This window comes from Choristoneura fumiferana, chromosome 29 (assembly GCF_025370935.1).
Source record: "Choristoneura fumiferana chromosome 29, NRCan_CFum_1, whole genome shotgun sequence".
Lineage (NCBI taxonomy): Eukaryota > Metazoa > Arthropoda > Insecta > Lepidoptera > Tortricidae > Choristoneura > Choristoneura fumiferana.
This window is the reverse complement of record NC_133500.1, coordinates 10944699-10967642: the sequence shown is the minus strand read 5'-3', so window position 1 is coordinate 10967642 and position 22944 is coordinate 10944699. Positions and strand designations below refer to the sequence as shown.

Below are 22944 nucleotides of genomic sequence, written 5' to 3'. Positions count from 1 at the left end.
TTTTTTTGTTTCGATTTATTTCATTTCATTTTTCGTTTTAGCCCGCGTAAGGGTGTATGTATATGTATACTTGGCAAGTGAGTGCATAATGGTTGTAAAATTTGTTATTTTCACATAAATATAAAATATAAATATCACGGGACAATTCACACCAATTGACCTAGTCCCAAAGTAAGCTTAGCAAAGCTTGTGTTATGGGTACTAAGTAACGGTTAAATATAATTATATAGATAGAGACATACTTCAATACATATTAAACACCCAATACCCGAGAACAAACATTCGTATTTTTCATACAAATATCTGCCCCGACACGGGAATCGAACCCGGGACCTCAAGCTTCGTAGTCAGGTTCTCTAACCACTAGGCCATCTGGTCGACATAATAAATTTATTTTTATATTTTTGAAGTCACACAATAAATTTGTTTTCCAGTTTACAAATTATCTATTTATTTATTTAGTCTTTATAACGGTCCGGGGGTTGCCGACGGTGCTGGCTGAAAATCAGCAGGGCTACTACGAAACTCGAAACTCGAAGTTCGTGTCGTGCGGTCCCTCTGACACTTATACTATTTAATACGAGAGCGAGAGGGACGGTACGATACGAACATCGAGTTTCGAGTTTCGTAGTAGCCCAGCTGCTCTGGGATGTTTTTAACGCTTCAGCACTAGATTAGATTAGATTAGATTTATCTATTACCTAATGAAAAAAATACATTATAAATACATGTCAGGTAATTATAAGAAATTCACAAAAGGATCGTCAAATTGTTTACAAAATAATAATAATAGGTATATGATAGTGGTAAATTAAAAAACATTGTCAGCCAAAATGAAAAAAGAATTAAATTTAAAAATAACAATAATAATAATCCTGGGTAAAACATGGTCAAAAAGTTAAAATTAGGTACAATGTCAAGACGATAAAATTAAATATAAAATAAAAATAAAATAAAAAATGAAAATTAGTCCACAACAACAGGACAAAATATGTCAATACTTAATTATGCTGAGCCAGTGTCCGATTGACAACCGCAATGACACATACCTTTAGGTTGTTTATTTAAATTGTACATAATAATATTGTTGTGTCTTGTGTTCTGAATAAATGTATTTTCTTTCTTTCTTCTATACAAGTGGAAAAACATTGAACACCCTGTATTGACGACTTTTTTTACTTGGAACAGTTGTTATAACTACCATGCAATCTGCACAGAAGACCACATAGCAAATTTCATTCATCATCCCAGCCTATATACGTCCCACTGCTGGGCACAGGCCTCCTCTCAGAACAAGAGGGCTTGGGCCATAGTTCCCACGCGGGCCCAGTGCGGATTGGGAACTTCACACGCACCATTGAATTGCTTCGCAGGTTTGTACAGGTTTCCTCACGATGTTTTCCTTCACCGCATAGCTCGTGGTAAATTTCAAATGTGATTCCGCACATGAATTTGGAAAAACTCAGAGGTGCGAGCCGGGGTTTGAACCCACGACCCTCTGTTTGAGAGGCGATAGGTCAAACCACTAGGCCACCACGGCTCTCCAAATTTCATTAAAAAACAATATTCAAAAATTGTTCTTTACGAAGAACGTCAGGGACGTCTTGAAAAAAGGCCAGGTCAAGAGTACCCTAAATCGAAGAGCATGTATGAAGGGAATAATGAAAGTGGACGAAGCGAAACAAGTATGTAAGGATCGTAGCAAGTGGAAAGAAGTGGTCTCTGCCTACCCCTACGGGAAAGAGGCGTGATTATATGTATGTATGTGTACGAAGAACGAAAGTCAAAATATCTTTATTCAATTCAACTTTAACAGGCACTGAATTACATTAAAAAAATCTACCACCGGTTCGGAAAAACCTCTATTGATACCTTACGGTAGATATACGGAACCTTGATCTGAAGTCTGTACAACTGAAAAAATGGACTAACAATTAATTCAAATACTTGGGTTTTCTCAGTAAACATGACTTAACATAAACTAGATTTTTTCAAACACTTAGTTTACATAGCACACAAGATTGGGGTTCCTGGAACGGGCTACAGTATTTTCATGTAGCATGTCTCATTGCGAGTGACAACTGTCAGTATCACAAGATTAGAGAGTCAAAGTGTCAAAACTTTAATCGATAAAACTAATAAATGACTATAAATGACTTTGACTTTGACTTTGAACTCACGTTCGTGCCGTTGCGGCACTACTAGTAGTTTTTTAAGTTTAGTTTAAAGTTAAAGGGTCATACTTAAAACCAGCGCTGCAGCTTGCTGTAGCAATACGCTGAGTATGGCCCTTTTTACTTCTTTCGGCACAATGTTTATTTTATTTTCTTTCTTAGTGACAGGTAATAAGATTGTATAAGATTTTCTGCTTTAGCTGTAATTTTATTTATTATTGTTGTGCCGAATTTAGGTAAGTAAATAAATTTATTCTTTCTCTTTCAAAGTCAAAGTCAAAGTCAAAATATCTTTATTCAATTTAGGCTATAACAAGCACTTATGAATGTCAAAAAAAATCTACCACCGGTTCGGAAAAACCTCTGCTGAGAAGAATCCGGCAAGAAACTCAACGAGGTATATATTTTTCTTTCTTTCTTTCTAATAATTTAAAATCTTAATCATAATTAATGTCATCATTTATCCGATTATTACGCTAATTTTGATGAGAATATTAGTGAAATTCTAGGTTGGAATATTATTTGCCACTTAAGTAAGGCTACACGAAGTTTGCAAGAATATTCATTACTTACTAATTAATAACTACCGATATAACACAAGATCCATTAGGTCCCATCACTAAACGAGTCTCTCGTGTTACGTTACACGCATATTACGTTTCTTCACTTAATTGTGCTTTGAATTGAATTAATTGATTATATAAATCTGATAGCTTAAATTTATTTCGTATAGCATAGTTCTTTATGTTTAAATATTTTACGCCAGCCATATTCAGGCTACAACTGAAATATACTTCCATATATTTAGACCGCAGCAACTTTTAGAGTAAAACGAAACGCGCATTAAGTGTCACGTCCGCCATGCTAGAATGAAAGTACTTTAGTAGGCGCTATCGTGAGGTCAGCAGGGGTACTACGAAACGCGAAACTCGAAGTTCGTATCGTACCGTCCCTCTCGCTCTCGTATTAAATGGTATAAGTGTCAGAGAAATCGCACGACACGAACTTCGAATTTCGAGTTTCGTAGTAGCCCTCCTGGCCCTATATTACGAAGTGCAACTTCGGATCTTGCCGTCCCGCTGACGCATACATTATTTAACACGAGATCGAGAGGGACGGTACGATACGAACTAACATTTTCGTATTCCGTAGTAGCCCCTCTGGCCCCATACCCATTTATTTGCCCCCATTCTGGCCCCATTTATTTGTATTCTGTGTGCCTATCCTGTATTGTTCATGTTGGCCAATAAATCAATCTTCTTCTTCTTCTTCATACTACGCAGTGCGAAATTCGAACTTCGGATCTTGCCGTCTCGCTGACGCTTGTTATTTAACACGAGAGTGAGAGGGACGGCACGATACGAACTGTACGAAGGTTTGTGATTGGTTAAATAAATAAATAACTAAATGAGCCATCAAAACATCAGAGTATCGCATACTGAAACTAGCGAACAACGGGTAACCGATAATGTCTTAAAAGTTAACTGGAAGAGATCCCTTTAAGGGATAAGTTCGCCTTTGTACATCTCTCTCTTGTTACCTGTAATTTTCATATGATTTATGTACAATAAAGAGTTACAATACAATGCATTGTCTTTTCCAACCTCGACATTGGCGGAATCATTGATAGTATCGATGGAACTATATTTTTAAGAATTGAATTGAATTGAGCCAATCACGAGTAGGTAAGACTGTAACGTCAAACGGACCTTTCAAAACCAACGCCATCTAGCGACGTTTCGTCTGTCAAGAAACCTTTATCGCTTGTACAGTCACCTGCATTAATATCTGCCACAGTGGAGTGTGCAAAAATATCTGACACATCCTACTGGCCCTAGAAATATAGTCGTATCAGATATTTATGCACGCTTGTTGTGTCAGATATTGGTGATGGTGACTGTATGCGCAGAATTCGTTTATCGCTTTCCCTCGGGAACTATGCAATTTTTTAGGATGAAAACTATCCTATGTGCTTCTACGGGATTGAAACTATTTGTATACGGAATTTCATTTAAATCGGTTCAGTGGTTTAGCTTCGATGAAGTAACAAACAAACAGACAGACTTACAAACTTTCGCATTTATAATATTATAATGGAATTTGAAAATATGCAATCGAACAGTGACTTTTTTTATTTGACAGGATGGCAAACGAGCAAGTGGTTTAAATAATATTATTTTAACAAAAACTTTTTGAAATACGCATCTCAAACTTGTTGACAGATTATTGGAAAAATGTACGTATTGAAATAAAAAAAATACCATCGGTCAAGGCCTAAAAGACAATACATAACATTCCACTACACATAAAAAAACACTCTAAATTGCGAAACATCATGTGATTTAAAATTCTATTCTTTTTTATTTTACACGTGTGTGCGACTTTGTCATAATTTAAACTCATGAATATAGTATAATGTCTTTGTTAGAGGCAAAGTCTCACATGTCACTTTTTGTGCCCCAATATCCTATCTATAGGTATATAACAATGTTGGACACACCACTCTCATGAAGATAATTAAGCCGCCGATTGGCCTGTATTGGTCATCATGTCAGCCGAAAGACGTCCACTGCTGGACATAGGCCTCCCCCAACGCTCTCCACTCAGACCGGTCTTGTGCTTTTCGCATCCACCGCGATCCCGCGATCTTAACCAGGTCGTCGCTCCATCTTGTTGGAGGCCTACCGACAGGACGTTGTGTTTTTTTTTCTTTGGACGTAGGTACTTTGTTTTACGGAACCGCGTTTTCCGAAATAAACGTTTATTATTATCATTATTAAAGCCGTGGGTTAACGGTGGATACAGGCCGCTCCACTGAAGCAACTCGAGGTCTATGAGGCCTATGTCCAACATTAGACGTCCTACGGACAAAATGATGACGACGATGATGAAAATCTTGATTAAAATCGTACATTAACCCCACTAACTAATCCTATATTTACTGAAACTGTCCAATTTACTAAACATCGGCGATTTATCGCGGCAAATTTGTATTGTTTATTATTCTTTTAGGAAATAGTTTGGCAGCGATGAAAGATTCCTGCTACCGATCGAAGTTGTTTATTATTTAGATAATAACATTGAGATGTTATGGTCTTCGGTACGCTCTGACAGCCTCGTATTACATAGCCACGTTAATCTTTGAAGCTTATGGTCTATATTGAATACGTCAAGATTTGGAGTTAGGACTGTTTATTGGAATGAGTTTTTAGTGCACAGGCACTGGTATGAGGAGGTGTTACTATACGCTTAAATAACTATCAATATCAGTGAAGTGAAGTGGCAACGGGCAGCTTATAAAGCACGTAGAACAGATCGTTGGGGGCTGGAAAGTTCTCGGATGGAAACCGCCTCAAATGGACTCTCGAATAGACCGTCCACAATCGAAACGACATGGATGGATGACCTGGTTAAGACCGCGGGTTCACGGTAGATGCTGGCTGCTTCCATCCAACCAAAGCAACTGAAGGTTTATGGGGGAGTGGAGGGGGGGGGGGTACAACAGTGGACGTCCTACGGCTAACATGATGAAGATGAACGGACGTTATTAGTTCCGTCTTGGGTACAATGCCCCGCGCTGCGCTGCCTTTGGAAGAGGAAGCCCGTTTTAGTTAATTTTATGTGTTTTTATTTTTATTTTGTTTGAATAAAAGTCATTTGCGAAGTGCGAAAAAATTTTTTTTCCCGTTACAAGATGTTCCCTTCTCGTTGACATACTACCGTTATTCTTCGAGATATCGTTGAATCTAGTATTTACTGTCATTTGGTGCAAACTCGAAATTTTACGTCAAAGCAGAAAAATGACAGTTGGAAATACATCAACAAGGAAAACTGTACATCTTGAAATGGAATGTTATTATTTGTTTATTTATACTCTTTATTGTACAAAAAGGAGGTGTTGTTGTTTTTAGTACAATTGACAAAAATTTGAAGTATGGTATGCCGGAAATAAACGGCCACTTGTATTTTACGTACACTCAAAAATATTACGAATTGTAAATATTATATTTCACTGGAAATCATTTGTTTTGGGTCTAGATATCAGATATTGACTTGATTTTGAAAATATTCACTTATTGCTTATTTGATTTTGCTCCTAATTTATAATAGCACATCAAATAAATAATTGCCCATCAATTTATACTCATCATTTTACCTTTGTACATCAATTAAATTATTTCAATACAAATAAACTAAATGTTTAGCAAAACTAGTACTGCAGATAATTCTAAAATATACATCAACACAAACTATACAAAAATACTACAATCACATCAAAAATACTGACTGCACAGCAAATTAACTACTTAAAGCATGCATAGATGATACATGATCATTCTCATAGCAAAATAACTTTTACTGTCAATTTGGCACCGGAAAATTAGGTACAGTCACCAGCACCAATATCTGACACAACAAGCGTGCATAAATATCTGATACGACTCTATGTATAGGGCCGGAAGGACGTGTCAGATATTTTTGCACGCTCCGCTGTGGCAGATATTAATGCTGGTGACTGTACGACGACGAGCGGAGCGAGAAGGAGCGTTAGGTACAATTGCGACCACAACGCGCGAGCCGAGCGAGCAAAGCGAGCGCGCCTCGGCAGCGGCCGGCGAAGCGCCAGAAGGAAGAACCTTATTTATTTAGGAAATAATTTGGCCCCTACTAGTGCTGGTTATGTAAAAAGTATATACATGCTGAAAATAAATTGATAGGTAATTATAAATATATTTGATGAGTAAAAATAGAAGCTATATTTCAAAAAAAAGAGTTACAAGGTATGATGTGCGTTAGTCATTATTAGCTGTGCTATAATAAAAATTATTTACTTTACGGTACGCCACGAATATAATTTGCAGTTTATTACGTAATATTTTGAGTAGAGTATTTTGCTGTGCAATCAGTAATTTTGATGTGAATTCGGATTTTTTTTGGATAAAAAAGAACTTTTTTTGATGTGCGCTTAAATACTACCCGTTTATAATGGACAATATTCCATTGGGGTTTAATTAGTTTACAACTAAAATAAATTTGGTTGTAAATATTTTTCAGCACAATTACATGTATAGACAAAATTCACTCTGGTTGGTATTCATTGTGGTCCAAATTCAAAATGGTCAATTCAAGTGGACGATTTTCCATTTGCACTGAATGACAGTAAATCGAATCTATCGTATTCTTCTATAGCGCAGAGAAACTTGGAGTATAAAATTAATTTTATAACGTATGTACATAAATACTCTCGAAGGGTTAAGTTAGCTTAATGCATATATTTATAAATACCCTTATGTGTAAAGCCCTAAAAATAACAACTATATTATACATACGATATATAATAGTTATATATAGTTTAGTATACTTCTGTGAAAAAATATTCGTATGTTTTGCTAAGTCCTTAATTTGACTTGATTTCTATCTCTACACTCGAAATTCGTAGGTACTTGTCAGTTGCACTTTACCGTTTTTAGAAGAAAATCGAAACTGACCGAAAATGGCCAGTATTAAATAATAACAAATTATCTCATAACAATATGCAACATTTTTAGACTAAACGTCGTTAACCCCCGGCGCAAAAAGAGGAGTGTTATAAGTTTGACCGCTATGTGTGTCTGTGTGTCTGTATGTCTGTCTGTCTGTCTGTGGCACCGTAGCTCTTAAACGGGTGGACCGATTTGAATGCGGTTTTTAATATGAAATCAGGTTTTCTAGCCATGGTTCCTATACATGTTTTTATGTAAAATCGGTTCATCCGTTTTTGAGATATTGAATTTTGAAGTGACAAGTCGGTGGTCAAACTTTTTGTTTTCATTTTGACTCGGCACACTAAAAAAGGATTAAAAAAAACATGCTTTTATTTATAGTGTATTTCTGAAGAAACTAGTTTCAGGTTTTTAGTTGTTTAATTAACACCTTGTAGTAAATGACTGCCACGATTAATGGCCACAATGTACCAGGCCAATTAGTGGTCTATAAATCTTTTGAATTTGAATTTGAATTTGAGAAGAATGTAATTTAACTAAAAAAACAGACAGTACAAAACTTAACCCTCTTTTTAAGCTCAACAGTTGGTTCCAAAGATATCGCGAACAGCGAATTTTCTCGTGCTTCCTATTCCCACCTCGGGGCCCCGCTTCCAAATTCAAATTGAATTTCAAAATGGCAGCGACTAATCGATTCCATATTTAAAACGAACGGCGCCTTTCAGTATCCTTGTATCGATTCATATCGATTTTTTGAGCATTTTTAAGACTTGAATAATAGATCAGTTCAATTGTACCTAATGTTTTTGGAACCCGGCTTTGAAATATGTAATGGGTTTTAACTTTCAAACTAGTTTAGTTTAAGTTTCGTTCGACTGACTTATTTGTAAAATGTTACCATCCCAGCCTACATAAGTCCCACTGCTGGGCACAGGCCTCCTCTCAGAATTAGTAGGTAGTAGTATCCTTATTAGTAGGTACGGTTTAGAAACCTCACACACACCATTGAATTGCTTCGCAGGTTAGCCGGTTTTCTCACGATGTTTTCCTTTACCGTATAGTTAGCTCTTGGTAAATTTAAAATGTAATTTCGCACATGAATTTCGGAGAACTCAGGGGCGCGAGCTCCCAAGCCACCGCCGAGACCCGTCGGAACTCACGATCGTCTCTTTGAGAGGCCATAGGTGAAACTAGACTAGAAGTTTGTATTTATAAAGAAGGTAAATGCGATAAAAGCACTAAAGCGATCAACGACGATTTGAATGAACTACAAATTAACGATAAATCTTTAACTTTATTTATTCGTCTACGAACATTCTAGCTAAAAAACCGTTATTAAAAAGTTGCAATCCGCCAAATGCAATTGGAACGACGTTCGAATGCGTGCGATTTATGATTTAAATTTCGAACGCAACGAAGCTGGCCTTATAAATAGACTTCCAGAATGGACGCGCCCATTACGTCCCTACACTCCCGGCGAGTTGCAAAGAAAAAGCTAAGGTTCCAAATTTGAAATTCATTGTGCGGTGATTTTTTTATTGTGCTCTTCGTGGCTTTTTGGAAGGTATTGTTCTTTTTCGTAATATTTTTATTTGTGGCCAGTCTTTGCATTTGTATTTAAATCACAAATTAAATTAAAGTTAATCCATAAATTGAAAAAATCTGAAAAAAGTTCATGATTCAAACCTCGCCGTTACGAAAGTTTAAAAAATTCTACATTAAAAAAATACAAAAGATAGACTTGAATTGTATTCACTGTGGCCAACACTATCAATTTAAGGGTAAAAGTTGTTTAGTTAAGTTCAATGATCATCAACAAAGAAAAAACTGAGACGTGATTAATATATTAAGAGTTTTGTAGGTAAGTATGTAATTTTAAATCAGGAATAAGTTATTTTCCTATCTACGTTACCTACCAAAACATTTCTATAGTTGCAAAGGTGTTTAAAATAAAACAAAAACCTTTTAAAAGTCATGAGAACATCTATTGAAGTATCCATCTAAGTGGAAATACAAAATACACTCAGCGGCAAAAAATTTGGACCACTCTACATACAAAATTACCTATTACTGCATACATTTGAGGGCCAGATTTTTTGCCGCTAAGTATATGAAAAAAATATAAAATAATAAATAATACTATACTACCTACTCGTAAACAAAAAAAGTAATTTGAAATAAAATAATCCCATACGTTAAAAGAATATTGAAATATCGATCATAGAATAAAAAAAAATGGAAAAATTTAAAACCCGCGCCCTTGTCATTATAAAGTTCAATATCTCATAAACCGCTGAAATGATTCCAATAAAACTTAGCTATGAACGATCTAGATTAAATTAGCAATGGATTAAAAAAAAAGTCTTTTTCACTTCTCATAAAATGACTTTTTATGCTCTAGTGCATAAAATAAAATCTTCGTCTAAGACCAACTTAAGACCAAGGTAATCAGGTGTCAACAGCCACAAACAAAAAAAGTTTCAACATGTTTTTTTTAAATATCTTTTAATTTACATAAAACTAGAAATCACTCAAACCAATCATAATAAATCAATAAAATAAAAAAATGGAATTATATAATAATAATGCATAAAAAATAAGAGGTACGTAGAAAGTGAATTATTGTTTCCACTGTTGCTATTTCATTTCCTCGCAATCTCGAGCATTAAACCCATTTTCCCGTCGACGTGTCTATCGTCGGGCTCGGGTGGCTACATGAACGTCTTGAGTAAAATGGCTCGTTTTATGCTCTTGTTGTACAATCTACTATTTTAAAAATCTCACTTTTTTTCTCTTGCACTTGCTTTTCGAAATAATTTCAAGGACTGATTATGATCTGGCAGATCTTCACAAACTTTCATAAATCCTACTAATATTATAAATGTGAAAGTTCGTGAAGACGTTTGGATGTTTGTTACTCAATAACCTCTAAGCCACTGAACCGATTTAGATGAAATTCGGTATACAGATAGTTTGAGTCTCGGGGAAGGACATAGGATAGTTTTTATCCCGGAAAATTGCATAGTTATACTAAGTGGACGGAGTCGCGGGCCACAGCTAGTTTATAATATTATAGGATTAATTAGTAGGATAGGATTGATAGGATAAGGATATTATGTCGTCTGATTTTTATTTAACTATCATCTTGTCCGCAGGTCTTGAATCTCCGTTACTAAGATGTACAAAGTGGTCGTATTCGCCATCCTGCTCACGGGTTGCCGTTCTGCTAACGTGAACAAACACATGAAAATGCTCACCGAACTGGAAGACACCGTTGAACCTAAAGGTAAGTGAAATTAAATTAAATTAAAAGAAAAGAAATTAAACTAAATTAAATTAATGAAATTAAATATTTATATCTGTGTAATATTACCATCCGCCGTGATCATGAGCCGTGGTGGCCTAGTGGTTTGACCTATCGCCTCTTAAACAGAGGGTCGTGGGTTCAAACCCCGGCTCGCACCTCTTGAGTTTTTCGAAATTCATGTGCGGAATTACATTTGAAATTTACCACGAGCTTTGCGGTGAAGGAAAACATCGTGAGGAAACCTGCACAAACCTGCGAAGCAATTCAATGGTGCGTGTGAAGTTCCCAATCCGCACTGGGCCCGCGTGGGAACTATGGCCCAAGCCCTCTTGTTCTGAGAGGAGGCCTGTGCCCAGCAGTGGGACGTATATAGGCTGGGATGATGATGATGAATATTACCATAAAATAATATCATAAAAATTAAATAATACCATAAAAGGCGGTGATCAATTTAAATTTTCGAATAAGTATCAATAATGTCATATTATCTTATAAAAGCATGCAAAAATGTTCTTTGTCTAAATAAACCTACTAGCTGTATAAAGTTCATATTTAACGTCCACTTGCAGGCTTTTTAATCTAGGTTTAAGTGTTCTTAAGCCCTGTCAGATCCATAAAAGAACTGTCAGTTTAAGCCTTAAATCGAGATTTAAAAAGCCTACAAGACGTCCTAAATGTCATTATCACACTTCTTATAAGCTACCAAACCATAAGTGCATCGTCAGTCAAAAAATAAATAATTCTACTTGATTTCTAACTTATTATTATTATTCTTTAAAAAAATATGGCTCTGTCCATCAGAGGACAATTTTGCCAGTGTCTAGTAGTTTTTGCCGTTGTACGGTAAAAAAATTCTAGAAAACGAAATATGAGAGGTAATGGTGGATGAACGATGACAGCATGGAAAATCGATTTCTAACTTAATTAACTCTTTAATATTTGCCAGTAACGCTTCGCCGTTTTTACAAGAAAATTAGACTGACTGCAAAACGGCCAGTGTTAAATTATCTAAATGGTATGCAACCTCGCTAAAACATTTGATAGGTGCACATTGCATTCGTATCTTTTAGACTGGGCACAATAAAAAAGGGATGAAGCAAAATAAACCTGTCTTAAAATCCTGATTCTGAGGAAACTACTTTCAGTTTTCAGTTATTCAAATAACACTGTCGATGCAAAGTTCATTTACTAGGTTTAAAATATATATATATTATTTTTATCGTTTGATCTGGCAGTTTATTTTGTAATTCCGGGATTTTCTTTAATTCCTACAAAAAATTCCAAAAATAAATCCTGATCTTTTATTGTTTATAACTATGGGCCTGGACACATGTCGCCGGTACGGTGCCGTCTACGGTGTCACGGCGCGGCGCCGTCAAACGCTTGGTACGTACACGCTTGGTAGTTTTGACGGCGCCGCGCCGTGACACCGTAGACGGCACCGTACCGGCGACATGTGTCCAGGCCTATGTCTTGTTTAAATGTATTACTATGTTCAGTGCCGACTAGGTACTAATATCTACGTAAAAAATAAAAATATTTGATTTAATTTTACTAACCCTATTCACCCCCCACAGCGTTTCCCCCCCGCGTCCCACGCCCGTTCCTCGAGCTAGCCCGTGCGCCGGCGCCGCTCACCGCGCACCCACAAGGCACCACCGTCACTCTGACCTGCGAAGCGTTCGCCGCCCCAGCGCCATCTATACGCTGGTTTAAGAACAACCAACCCGTTTACGAGGTAAGCTTTGGTCCTGCTCCCCACAACGATCCCCCCCGCATCCCTCCCACTAATCGTGTATGTTTAAGAGATATGCTTTTTAGGTTATTTGATCTTACATCATACAAGCATATATATTATCCCGTTAGGTTTTGTCCTCACCCTGCTTTCCAGCAAATAGCTGAAACAAAACAAGACTCTGTGGGTAGATAAGAAATCCTCTCCTCCCCGTAGTAGTAAGATCTAGGAAATTGGGGATGTATAGGTATAGTCAACGACATATTAAAGGGCATAAATTGGCTAAAAAGTTGAGTTAATTTACAAAAAGTGGAATTATACCTCTGTTCTACCAAAGGTACGTAGTTTGACGCTTAAATGTGACTCAACCCAAAAACTAACCTAACCATAAAAATTTCATTTTGATATATGGTTTTATTGTTGACTGTACTTGCATTGTCACCCAAACTACATTTGCCTACCAAATTTCAAGTCGATGCTATTAACCGTTGAAGAGTTTCGTCCTGCGGAGACGATCCTGGCTGGACTACCAGGATGTCACTACTAGATTATTGTATTGTCACATCTGTCACGTGATTTACATAAGTATGCCAAATTTCAAGTCAATCCGACTACTGGAAGTTGGTCGAATTTTACTTGCAAGATTTGACTACAGACAGACATACAGACAGACAACGGGACATGTGAAACTAAATTAAAGCTTGTAAAAACCTGCAATTGGCCGTTTCATTCCTAGTTGCATTGTTGTTTTTTTAATACAGTATACCCAAGAATCCAACGACATATTCGACGTGAGCCCCACTTCACTCGCGCGAGTGGAGTCCACCCTGTTAGTCAGCAGGACACTCGGGCAGGACGAGTACACCTGCGTGGCCACCGCCGGTGCCAAGACTGCCCGGGGAGCGCCATCGTCTACAGCACAGGTCAGTCAACTCTCTACTTCTCATAGATATACTAATTCTAAATCTCTTTCTCTTATTCTAATTCTTACACTTACAATAAGATTATACTCTTGTTCTTACTATTACTCATTCTTTCTCCTTCATCATCAGCCGGAAGACGTCCACTGCTGAACAAAGGCCTCCCCCTTAGAACGCCACAATGAACGACAACTCGCCACTTCTTGCATCCACCGTTCTTTCTCTTACTCTTATTCTAATTCGTACATTTACAAGAATAAGAACTCTTGTTCTTACTCTTACTCATTTTTATACTTGTACTCATTGTCAATAAGTCCATGTCTGCACAATTCCCGAGACCTATGTATGCCCTATTTCGCTTATGCTAATCCAGTCCACTCTGTCAGTCATCTTGCTCTTATTTTCACTCTTACTTTTACGCTTTTTTATATCAAATAGCTGGCGAACGAGTATGCGGGTCACCTATGGTAAGCGATCAACGCCACCCATGGAGACCTACAGCCGTTGCCGGCCTAAAGGGGAGGGGATAACGGAAGGGGTAGGGGGGAGGGGAGTAAAGGAGGGAGGGGAGTTGGGCCTCCGGATCTCCCACTCACCGTACGAAATACAGTAGTAAAACTACTTTCACGCCGGTATTCTGTGCTTGTTGAGTTTTACACTCGTTCAGTCATCACAGTCAAACATTTTTATCGTTTGTATCAAACTCATAACACCCCTCTTTTGCGTCGGGGGTTAAAAACTCATTTATAACTGTTTAAATATACGCCTGTAACAAAACTATTAGCAAATGTGAAGTTTGGGGTCTCAGCGGCGACGTTATCGGTAGATTTATAAGTATCGACGCTGAATCGATTTGAGAAGCTTAATTTCTCCTCAACAGCAGTAAATATATTTATTGTTAGTTACACCTTACTTCTTACTTTTTCGCTGTTGTTGCGTGAACATAAAACTTTTTTAATCGGCTTAAGCCGAAAAACGTAGTGTGGTTCACTAATATGTTGTATAAAATCGAATCTCATAATTTCGTTTCACATAACAACCTTGAGCAGAATCATCATATCTCCGAATTACTTTTTGCATATATTTTTTCGCATACTTACTATCATTTCTCATAATTTTGGGAAGCAGACTATTAACAGGGCATAATATCGATGAGAATAATATTTATATGTCCGAATAGTTATTACGCAGAAAGATATATCTCCTAGTATTTTTTTTTTCATAATGATAAAAAGCAGAATAAAATTTTACTAAACATTACTTGCAGTTAAATTAGGGTTATAATTTAGCCTAACCCTTATTGGTAGCGCAGTTCGTCGGCCGCTGGCACAGCACTCTTACTTTGCTGGCATTAATATATGGTAGCTGTTCGTTCCTTTAACCATGTCATTATGCCATGTTAAGGCCAGCACTATTTGAAATTCCGTAAAAATACTATTGTATAGTCCAACCTAGTATTTTGCTATGCCATTATGCCATATAAAAATCGGCGATACTATTGTTCTGCTATTTAATATTCTGAAGAAGTATATTCGGCGATAACAGTGTTCTGCCATTTAATATTCTGAGAAATGACTATTATTCGAACTGATAATTATGCAAACTAATGATTATGCAAAAGTATCATTCGACTAAAAAAAATATTTGATACCGGTTATGCGAAGTGTATTTTGGAGAATCGATATTATGCAAGATAAAGGGAACCCACGTATTGTGTCTATAGGAATAGCCTTTTTAAGTAAATATAAGTTAAAAATGGTTTATAGCAACTAATTAGTGAACTGTTCGATTTACTAAGCAGCGCCATGCATTCACTTTTACAAAGACAGAAGCGACACCACCCTGTTTATTTACACACAAGACGTCGCAAATGTAAACTAATTTAATGTTACTATCCATCAACAGAGAGCAGCACCAGCCTCATAGACCGAGTCCGCCTCGTCCCACTAGCACCGCAAATCCTCGTCACCTACAAAGTCTACATGGACATAATAGGCAGTAATGTTGTCCTCCCGTGTCATGTGAAAGGTCACCCACGGCCACAAGTCACGTGGAAGAACAGCAGGCGACTCACCGTGAAAAAAGATCCCAGGATGAAGGTTAGCTCATAGTTCCGCTATTCGTCACTAGATGGCGTTGTAATTAAGTTTATTATTTGGTGGTTTAGTATCCCGGTAATAGTATAAATGCGTAAGTTTGTTTGTTACCTCTTCACGTCTAACCCGCTGAACCGATTTAGATGAAATTCGGTATACAGATAGTTTGAGTCCCGGGGAAGGACATAGAATAGTTTTTATCCCGGAAAATTGCCCGCGGGATAGAGATAATCGAGTCGCGGGCAACAGCTTTATGATGAACGTATTTTTATCTCAATTAAAAAAAACTAATTTTATGAAATAACTTCCATATGTAACAAACTCTTCTTGGTACTTGCAGGTCCTTCGTTCGGGAGAGCTGGTGATATCCCCCCTCCTGTGGACTGATATGGGGGAATTCTCTTGTCACGCCACCAACTCCTATGGCAGCCAGTCCACCTCCACATTCGTATACCCAACCAACGTCAGTAAGTACACGTATAAAATACCACAGCTTCATATGCAGTGTTTATATAATGATAGGGGGGCAAACAAGCAGGCTACTTAACCCCCGACGCAAAAAGAGGGGTGTTATAAGTTTGACCGCTATGTGTGTCTGTGTGTGGCACCGTAGCTCTTAAACGGGTGGCTCGGTTTGAACGCGGTTTCTTTTATTTGAAAGCAGGTTTTCTAGCGATGGTTCTAAGACATGTTTTATCAAAATCGGTTCAGCCGTTTTTGAGATATTGAACTTTGAAGTGACAAAGTCGGGGTTTTCCGAGTTTTTGTTGGTAGGTTAGGTTATATTAACTACAAGTAAATTTTGCAACAGTTTTATTTTTTAAATGGAAATATATAAAGACAAAGGAATAATATTTTTGAACGAGTGGGGTCAATGGGAACGCACTGTGGGTGAATAGGGACGACTGCAGGGGTCAATAGAAACCAATACGAAGTTTATAAAATCAAAAAGTGGTGGTGGTGGTGATAGGGATTTTTGGTTGATGGACATTGTTATTAGTGAGAACTACGGCCCAACCCCACTCATTCTGAGAGGAGGCCTGTTCCCTGCAGTAAGACGTAGTATAGGCCGAGATAATGACATAACCAGTCGATCAAGTCGAATCGATTGAAATGACGTATTACAATTAATACTTCAATGAATATAACTCGCATTTTACGAGCCCTGGACATAACCTTATAAAACATAACCCACCTCGGCAGCAGTCAGGGAATCTTGGGATTCAACAATCAACTATACACCTAAATGTGTCAAATCCGCTCAAAAAACGGCTAAAAGATTTCGTCCCGTGTCAAAAACGCGGCGCATTTGACGCGAAATTAAACATGTAATTTTTTTGTTACAGAAAGGATAAACAAAGCAAGGCAGTAAGCAAACAGACAAGCAACGCGTCGTATACTTAATCCAGGTTCCTGTCTTATTTAAGTTGATAATTGTATAATTAATTTACACGAGCGAAAAAAGGGAAAAAAATAATGTGTGGTTTACGAAGTGGTTAAAAATAAACTTCAATTTACACTTTTTCCATTTGAATAAATAACACATTTTGTGGCATACAAACTCTTTACGAAAAAGCAAATGCAAGTTGTACTGACAAGCAAAAGCTTCCGTACCTACTATATCATAACGATCAATTAATTGATAAAAAATATCGTTTTACGTAAACGTAATTGGTCTCAAAGGAAATACCGGCAATTTTTGCTGATTTGGGACCATTTCGTGACATACAACTTTCTTAAATTTTTAATATCTTTTTGTTATTCTATTTCTAATTAAATATACTGAAACCAGTACATATTAAAAACAAAAAGAAAGATGAGCACAGGCCTTTCTGTCTACTATACTTAAAAAGTCTCATAGACGTTTGGACGGTTGAACCGTCGCGGTTTTTTAACCGCTCGTGTGTTTCCCAACAGTGCCAATATTTTATTATTTGTTGTTTTTTTTGTAATACTAGGCTTCTTGTTAATAATATAAACATGTATTTCATTAAAAGAACTTATTTTGAAATTTTCTTTCGATCGCCTTTATTTGGTTATACCTACTTGACCTTTTTTACTTTTGTGTAGCCACTTATGTACTTGTACCGTTACCTCCGTACAGATACTTTATGTTAATACTAACTGAACTCCACCGAAACTAAGTGTATTTAGATGTTTTTAATGGCTCCAAAAATGAAGATCAAATTAATAAAAATGAGAAATCTTCGGACAAAACAGGCGGGCGGTTCGAACGCTGAAAATAAATTTATAAGTACAAAATTACCTTATTGACACTAAGCAGACTGTATTTTCTTAATGGAATCATAATTGTAAACATAATATGTACTATACATATTTTATTAATGTGATCATAAAATTATAACTTGTAAAACTGTGATGCAAATAGATGAATATGAAATAAATAAAATAACGAATAACTTATATTATTGTTTCATTAATCGATAAGTATGTTATTTTTATAGATGTCGTGTAAAAATACATCATCTCTATATAAGTACCTACGGTAAGTGTCCCACTGCAGGCATGAGGAGGCACCTCCCAAAATTAGGATATTTGGGTTTAGGGTATTTGGATGGGAAACTGAATTGCGTACCAGGGTGGAACCCTTTCATAATCAATTTCTGTATGACTTTGGCAGATGTATGAGGTGTCAACATGACATTTATTAGCACAAATATTCCCCCCTAGTACCATCTGGTACGTAATACCAGACTTTACATAAAGGATTTTTTTTATCCCATTAATAGGAATCTAGATTTGTTTTTCCCTTTTCAGTCTTTATTTAAAGTTAAAAACCGGCCAAGAGCGTATCGGACACGCCCAAAATAGGGTTTCGTAGCCATTACGAAAAAAATAAGTAATATTTTTCAAAGGATTTCAAGTTTAGGTATATTTTATACCTTAGGCTGCTATTTAAGAGAAAAACTACTAATAATTTTCAAGAAAACTTAGCTGTTATAGTTTTCCTTGAAAGTTTGATATACTTACTACCATCCTGAATTTTTTCAAATTTTCCACCCACCGGTTTAGATTTTAGAGCGGGGACGCTCGATTTTAATGAAAATTTGCTCTTTAAAGTTGAATATTTTGCAAAAAAATCCCTGAATTGAAAAACCGTTTTAGCAACCCTTCAATGATTTTAAGAGACCTATCCAACGATACCCCACACTATAGGGTTGGATGAGAGAAAAAAAATCACCCCCACTTTACGTGTAGGTATGGGAGGTACACAAAAAAATATATTTTGAAATTTTTATGGTACCATTTTGTCGGCATAGTTTACATACATATTCGTGCAAAATTACAGCTTTCTAGCATTGATAGTCCCTGAGCAAAGCCGCGGACGGACGGACAGACAGACAGACAGACATGTCGAAACTATAAGGGTTCCGTTTTTGCCATTTTGGCTCCGGAACCCTAAAAACGAGCCCGTCAGTCTCTCAAAGGGCTAGCAACGCATCCGCGATGCCCGTGTTACAGGTGTCCATAGGCGCTAGTGATTGCTTGCATAAAGTATGGTAGTTTAAAATAAAACGTGGAAAAGAGCCCATTGCGGCCTATTTAAAAAAGAAACGATTTGAATTTGAAACAAGAAGTTTTTTTTAGGGGAAGTCCAATTTTAGTTTTTATTTTACAGATATAAAAAAAAAATATATAGAAAAATATTAGGGACCAGTTCTATTCACTGACCTAGATCGTAAACTAAGCGATCAATTTCGCGCAATCTCGACGGGAACGTCGTGACGCGTGGCGGCGCGGACGCACGCCCGCACGACCGGCGCGACGGAGGCACGATACGGGTACGACACGATGCGACGACTACAAGCGTCATCACCTCACATCTGGTGACATGGTGAACGGTTGTGTTGCTCTGAGGATGAGCTCTTGTTAAGTTCGAAACGCATCAGTGTAGTGTGGTTGTGCTAGTTAGGTTTGTGTGATTTGTGTGTTACAGTGGAGGTGAAAGAACAGTAGGTATAAATAAATAAACATCACGGAACACTCGACATTAATTGACCCAGTCCGAAACTAAGCAAAGCTTGTGCTATGTATACTATATAGGTAATATAGGTAACGGATAAACATACTTATTATATATGGATAAATACATACTTACTTACTTCGCCGGCTCAGCGACCCAAAGTGGATCTTGGCCTCCGACACAAGACTCCGCCAATTGTTCCTATCCTGTACAGCAAAGAACAAATACATACTTAAATACATATTAAACATCGTAGACCCGAGAATAAACATTCGTATTTTTTTACAAGCTTTTACTAACTAAGTAAACAGTTTCACCTGTCCCGTTGTCTGTCTGTCTGTCTGTAATCAAATCTTGCAAGTTAAATTTGACCAACTTTCAGTAGTCAGATTGACTTGAAATTTGGAACATTTATGTAAATCGCGTCACAATACAATAATCTAGTAGTCACATCCTGGTAATCCAACCAGGATCCTCTCCGCAGGTCCGAACTCTTCAAAGGTTAATAGCATCGACTTGAAATTTGGTATGCAAATGTAGTTTGGGTGACAGTGCATGTACAGTCAACAAAAAGTACAATCAGCAGAAAAAGCTTGTACTAAAAATGTTTTTTTTTTATGGTTAGGTTATTTGATAAAATATCTGCCCCGGCTGGGAATCGGGAATGAGTGAACACACGCTTGTGCATGGACGTATCTATCATAACGTGGCCCACCTATTGCCAATCTAACGCTTCTTCTTCTAAGTTGCTACACTCTTGACAGAGTGGTAGGCGTTGGTCGTTACGTGATTTGAGCGAAACGAAACGAAACTGGTGACAAGATTCATGTCACTGGTTACGAAAACCAGTGATTTTAGTAACCAGTTTCTTTCACTGCCTGCAGTGACGCGTTCTGTGACAGTCACTGTAACTGAATTAGAAATGAAACTAGTATTTAACGTAATTTGTTAACCTATTGAGCTATGACGTTTTTTTTACCGGCCAGACCGACCAGTAATTTCACCGGCTGTCCTTCTCTCCACGCCGAAACACAACAACACACAAGCACACAAGCACAAGCATCGTTTTTCGGTGTAATGTCAATAGGTAATTTCATAATCTAAGAATCGTTTCTTTGACGTTGTATAAAGTTAAGGCTACAATTATTACTCTGTGCTACTCGTGACGTCTGTGACGTTGAGGCCAAAATCGCATCACCACAAAAATAGCTCGTTACAAAAATCACTACTTGTCGCTTGACATGAAACCAGTGATTTGGTTATTCAGCACGTCACCAGTACGGTACGGTACGGTCACCAGTATACGGTGACGTGAAATAACGTTCACCTCTACAGAGTGGTCGTGGTCGACGTGAATCAGTAGTGAACATTCATGGTGACTTTCTTGGTAAAATAGTGTGATGATTTCCCTTTGCCTTCCACATCACAGTGCCGGAGCCCGGAGTTCGTATTTTTTTATGGTATAGGGGGCATACGAGCAAACGGATCGCCTGATGGTAAGCGATTACCGTCGCCCATGGACCTGCAACACCAGAAGAGTCACAAGTGCGTTGCCGGCCTTTTAGGTAGTACGCTCTTTTCTTGAAAGCTTGAAGGTCATATCGGTCCGCGAATACCGCAGGCGAGAGTACATTCCAGAGTTTTGCTGTGCGAGGCAGGAAATTTCTGGAAAACGCACAGTAGAGGACTGCTAACCATCTAAATGGTGAGGATGAAAGTGTTGTCGCGTAGGGCGGTGGTGGAAGGATGTGGCAGGGATCAACCCGAACAACTCCTCGGAGCACTCCCCGTTACACATGCGATAGACGATGCACAGTGAAGCTACTAATTCAAAAATCCTAGTTTAATTACGTCCCACTTTGGATCATCATCCCAGCCTATAAACGTCCCACTGCAGGGCACAGGCCTCCTCTCGGAATGAGAGGGCTTGGGCAGTAGTTCCCACGCGGGCCCAGTGCGGATTGGGAACTTAAAAATACGATTGCATGAAACTAATTCACATCAGGGCGATTGCCGCCGGCAGTCCGATTTGTTGTGATCCGTTATAACACGCCATAAATATATTATTATTATACTAGTTTGTGCTAATTCTACCGTCCGACATTTTACTTTTCCGCATTCCGGCCGTTTTTTTTCCGGTCAGAGATTTATAACAGCCATGAAAAACGTGTTTATGCTTGTGAACTGCACCCGCGATCTGTTTTTTTTCATGCCATATTGGACCCCGAAAAATTGGTCCCTATAGGACAGTTAAATTCCTTGTAGTGCTCAATCGCCCTAACTCTATCATATTATAAATGATCTATAAACCATTCATAATAGTTTACTATATAAAATAATAGATGGCGCTGTCAGTCAGTGACAAGTCGTGTCGCACCGTGTAAACGTCCCCAGAACCTGCTCCTTCAATAATTTTAAATGTATCTCGGTCTTGTCGTGCTATCACGGTATTTTGTCGCCGACCGAGTTTGTAGTAATCGCACATTAATTTTCAAGTTTCAACATTATTTGATCGCACTATAATTTTATTTTGCTACATTAGCCATGTTTGAGTCGTAGTGGCCTAATGGTTTGACCTGTGGCCTCTCAAGCAGAGGATTGTGGGTTCAAGCCCAGCTCGCACTTCTGAGTATTCGAATCATGTGCGAATTTACATTTGAAATCAAACTGCACCTGCACAAACCTGCGAAGCAATTCAATGATATGTGTGAAGCTCCCAATCCACACTGGACCCGCGTGGGAACTACGGCCCAAGCCCTTTCACTCTGAGAGGAGGCCTGTGCCCAGCAGTGTGACGTATAAAAGCTGAGATGATCCCAATTAAGTATTTGGGCCAATCAACTTTTTTACCGACACTAATCTGTCCGCGACATTTTCCAAACAAGTGCAGATTTTTGTAAGTAAACATGTTTTTTCCGTAATTTAATAGATGGTGTACATGAATACATGCCATCCAACGTAAGTTCAACCTATTAAACCGTGAAATATCTTATTGGAAGTACGATTTCTTGGTAACGCCAGAGACAGTTTAGACAGAGACGCCCAAAGAGTCGGTAAAATAGTTGATTGGCCCATTTATCAGTTAACAGTTTTATGTGCTACGTTAATGTGTCACTTTATGTGTGTGATCATGATCACTTTTACGGGGCGTGGGAGCAACAGGTGTAGTATGGCGGGCAGCCAACGTTTAGTTTTTGCAGGTGGTAGGACCTTGTGGAAGGTCCGCCCGGATTGCTACCACCAT

The 22944-nt window shown here is 37.8% G+C and overlaps 1 protein-coding gene across 1 annotated transcript in view; it reads left to right on the top strand.

The window, feature by feature from the left end:
* Window positions 1–18139, top strand: part of LOC141444101 (neural/ectodermal development factor IMP-L2-like) — a 109077-nt gene extending 90938 nt beyond the window's left edge. The window contains 7 exon segments of the mRNA XM_074109534.1: window positions 10813–10943; window positions 12542–12702; window positions 13461–13596; window positions 13599–13622; window positions 15525–15718; window positions 16056–16182; window positions 17062–18139. Of these exon segments, the coding sequence (XP_073965635.1) occupies window positions 10835–10943; window positions 12542–12702; window positions 13461–13596; window positions 13599–13622; window positions 15525–15718; window positions 16056–16182; window positions 17062–17087 (777 nt within the window). The 5' untranslated portion in view covers window positions 10813–10834 and the 3' untranslated portion in view covers window positions 17088–18139.
* Window positions 18140–22944: the final 4805 nt, after the last annotated feature.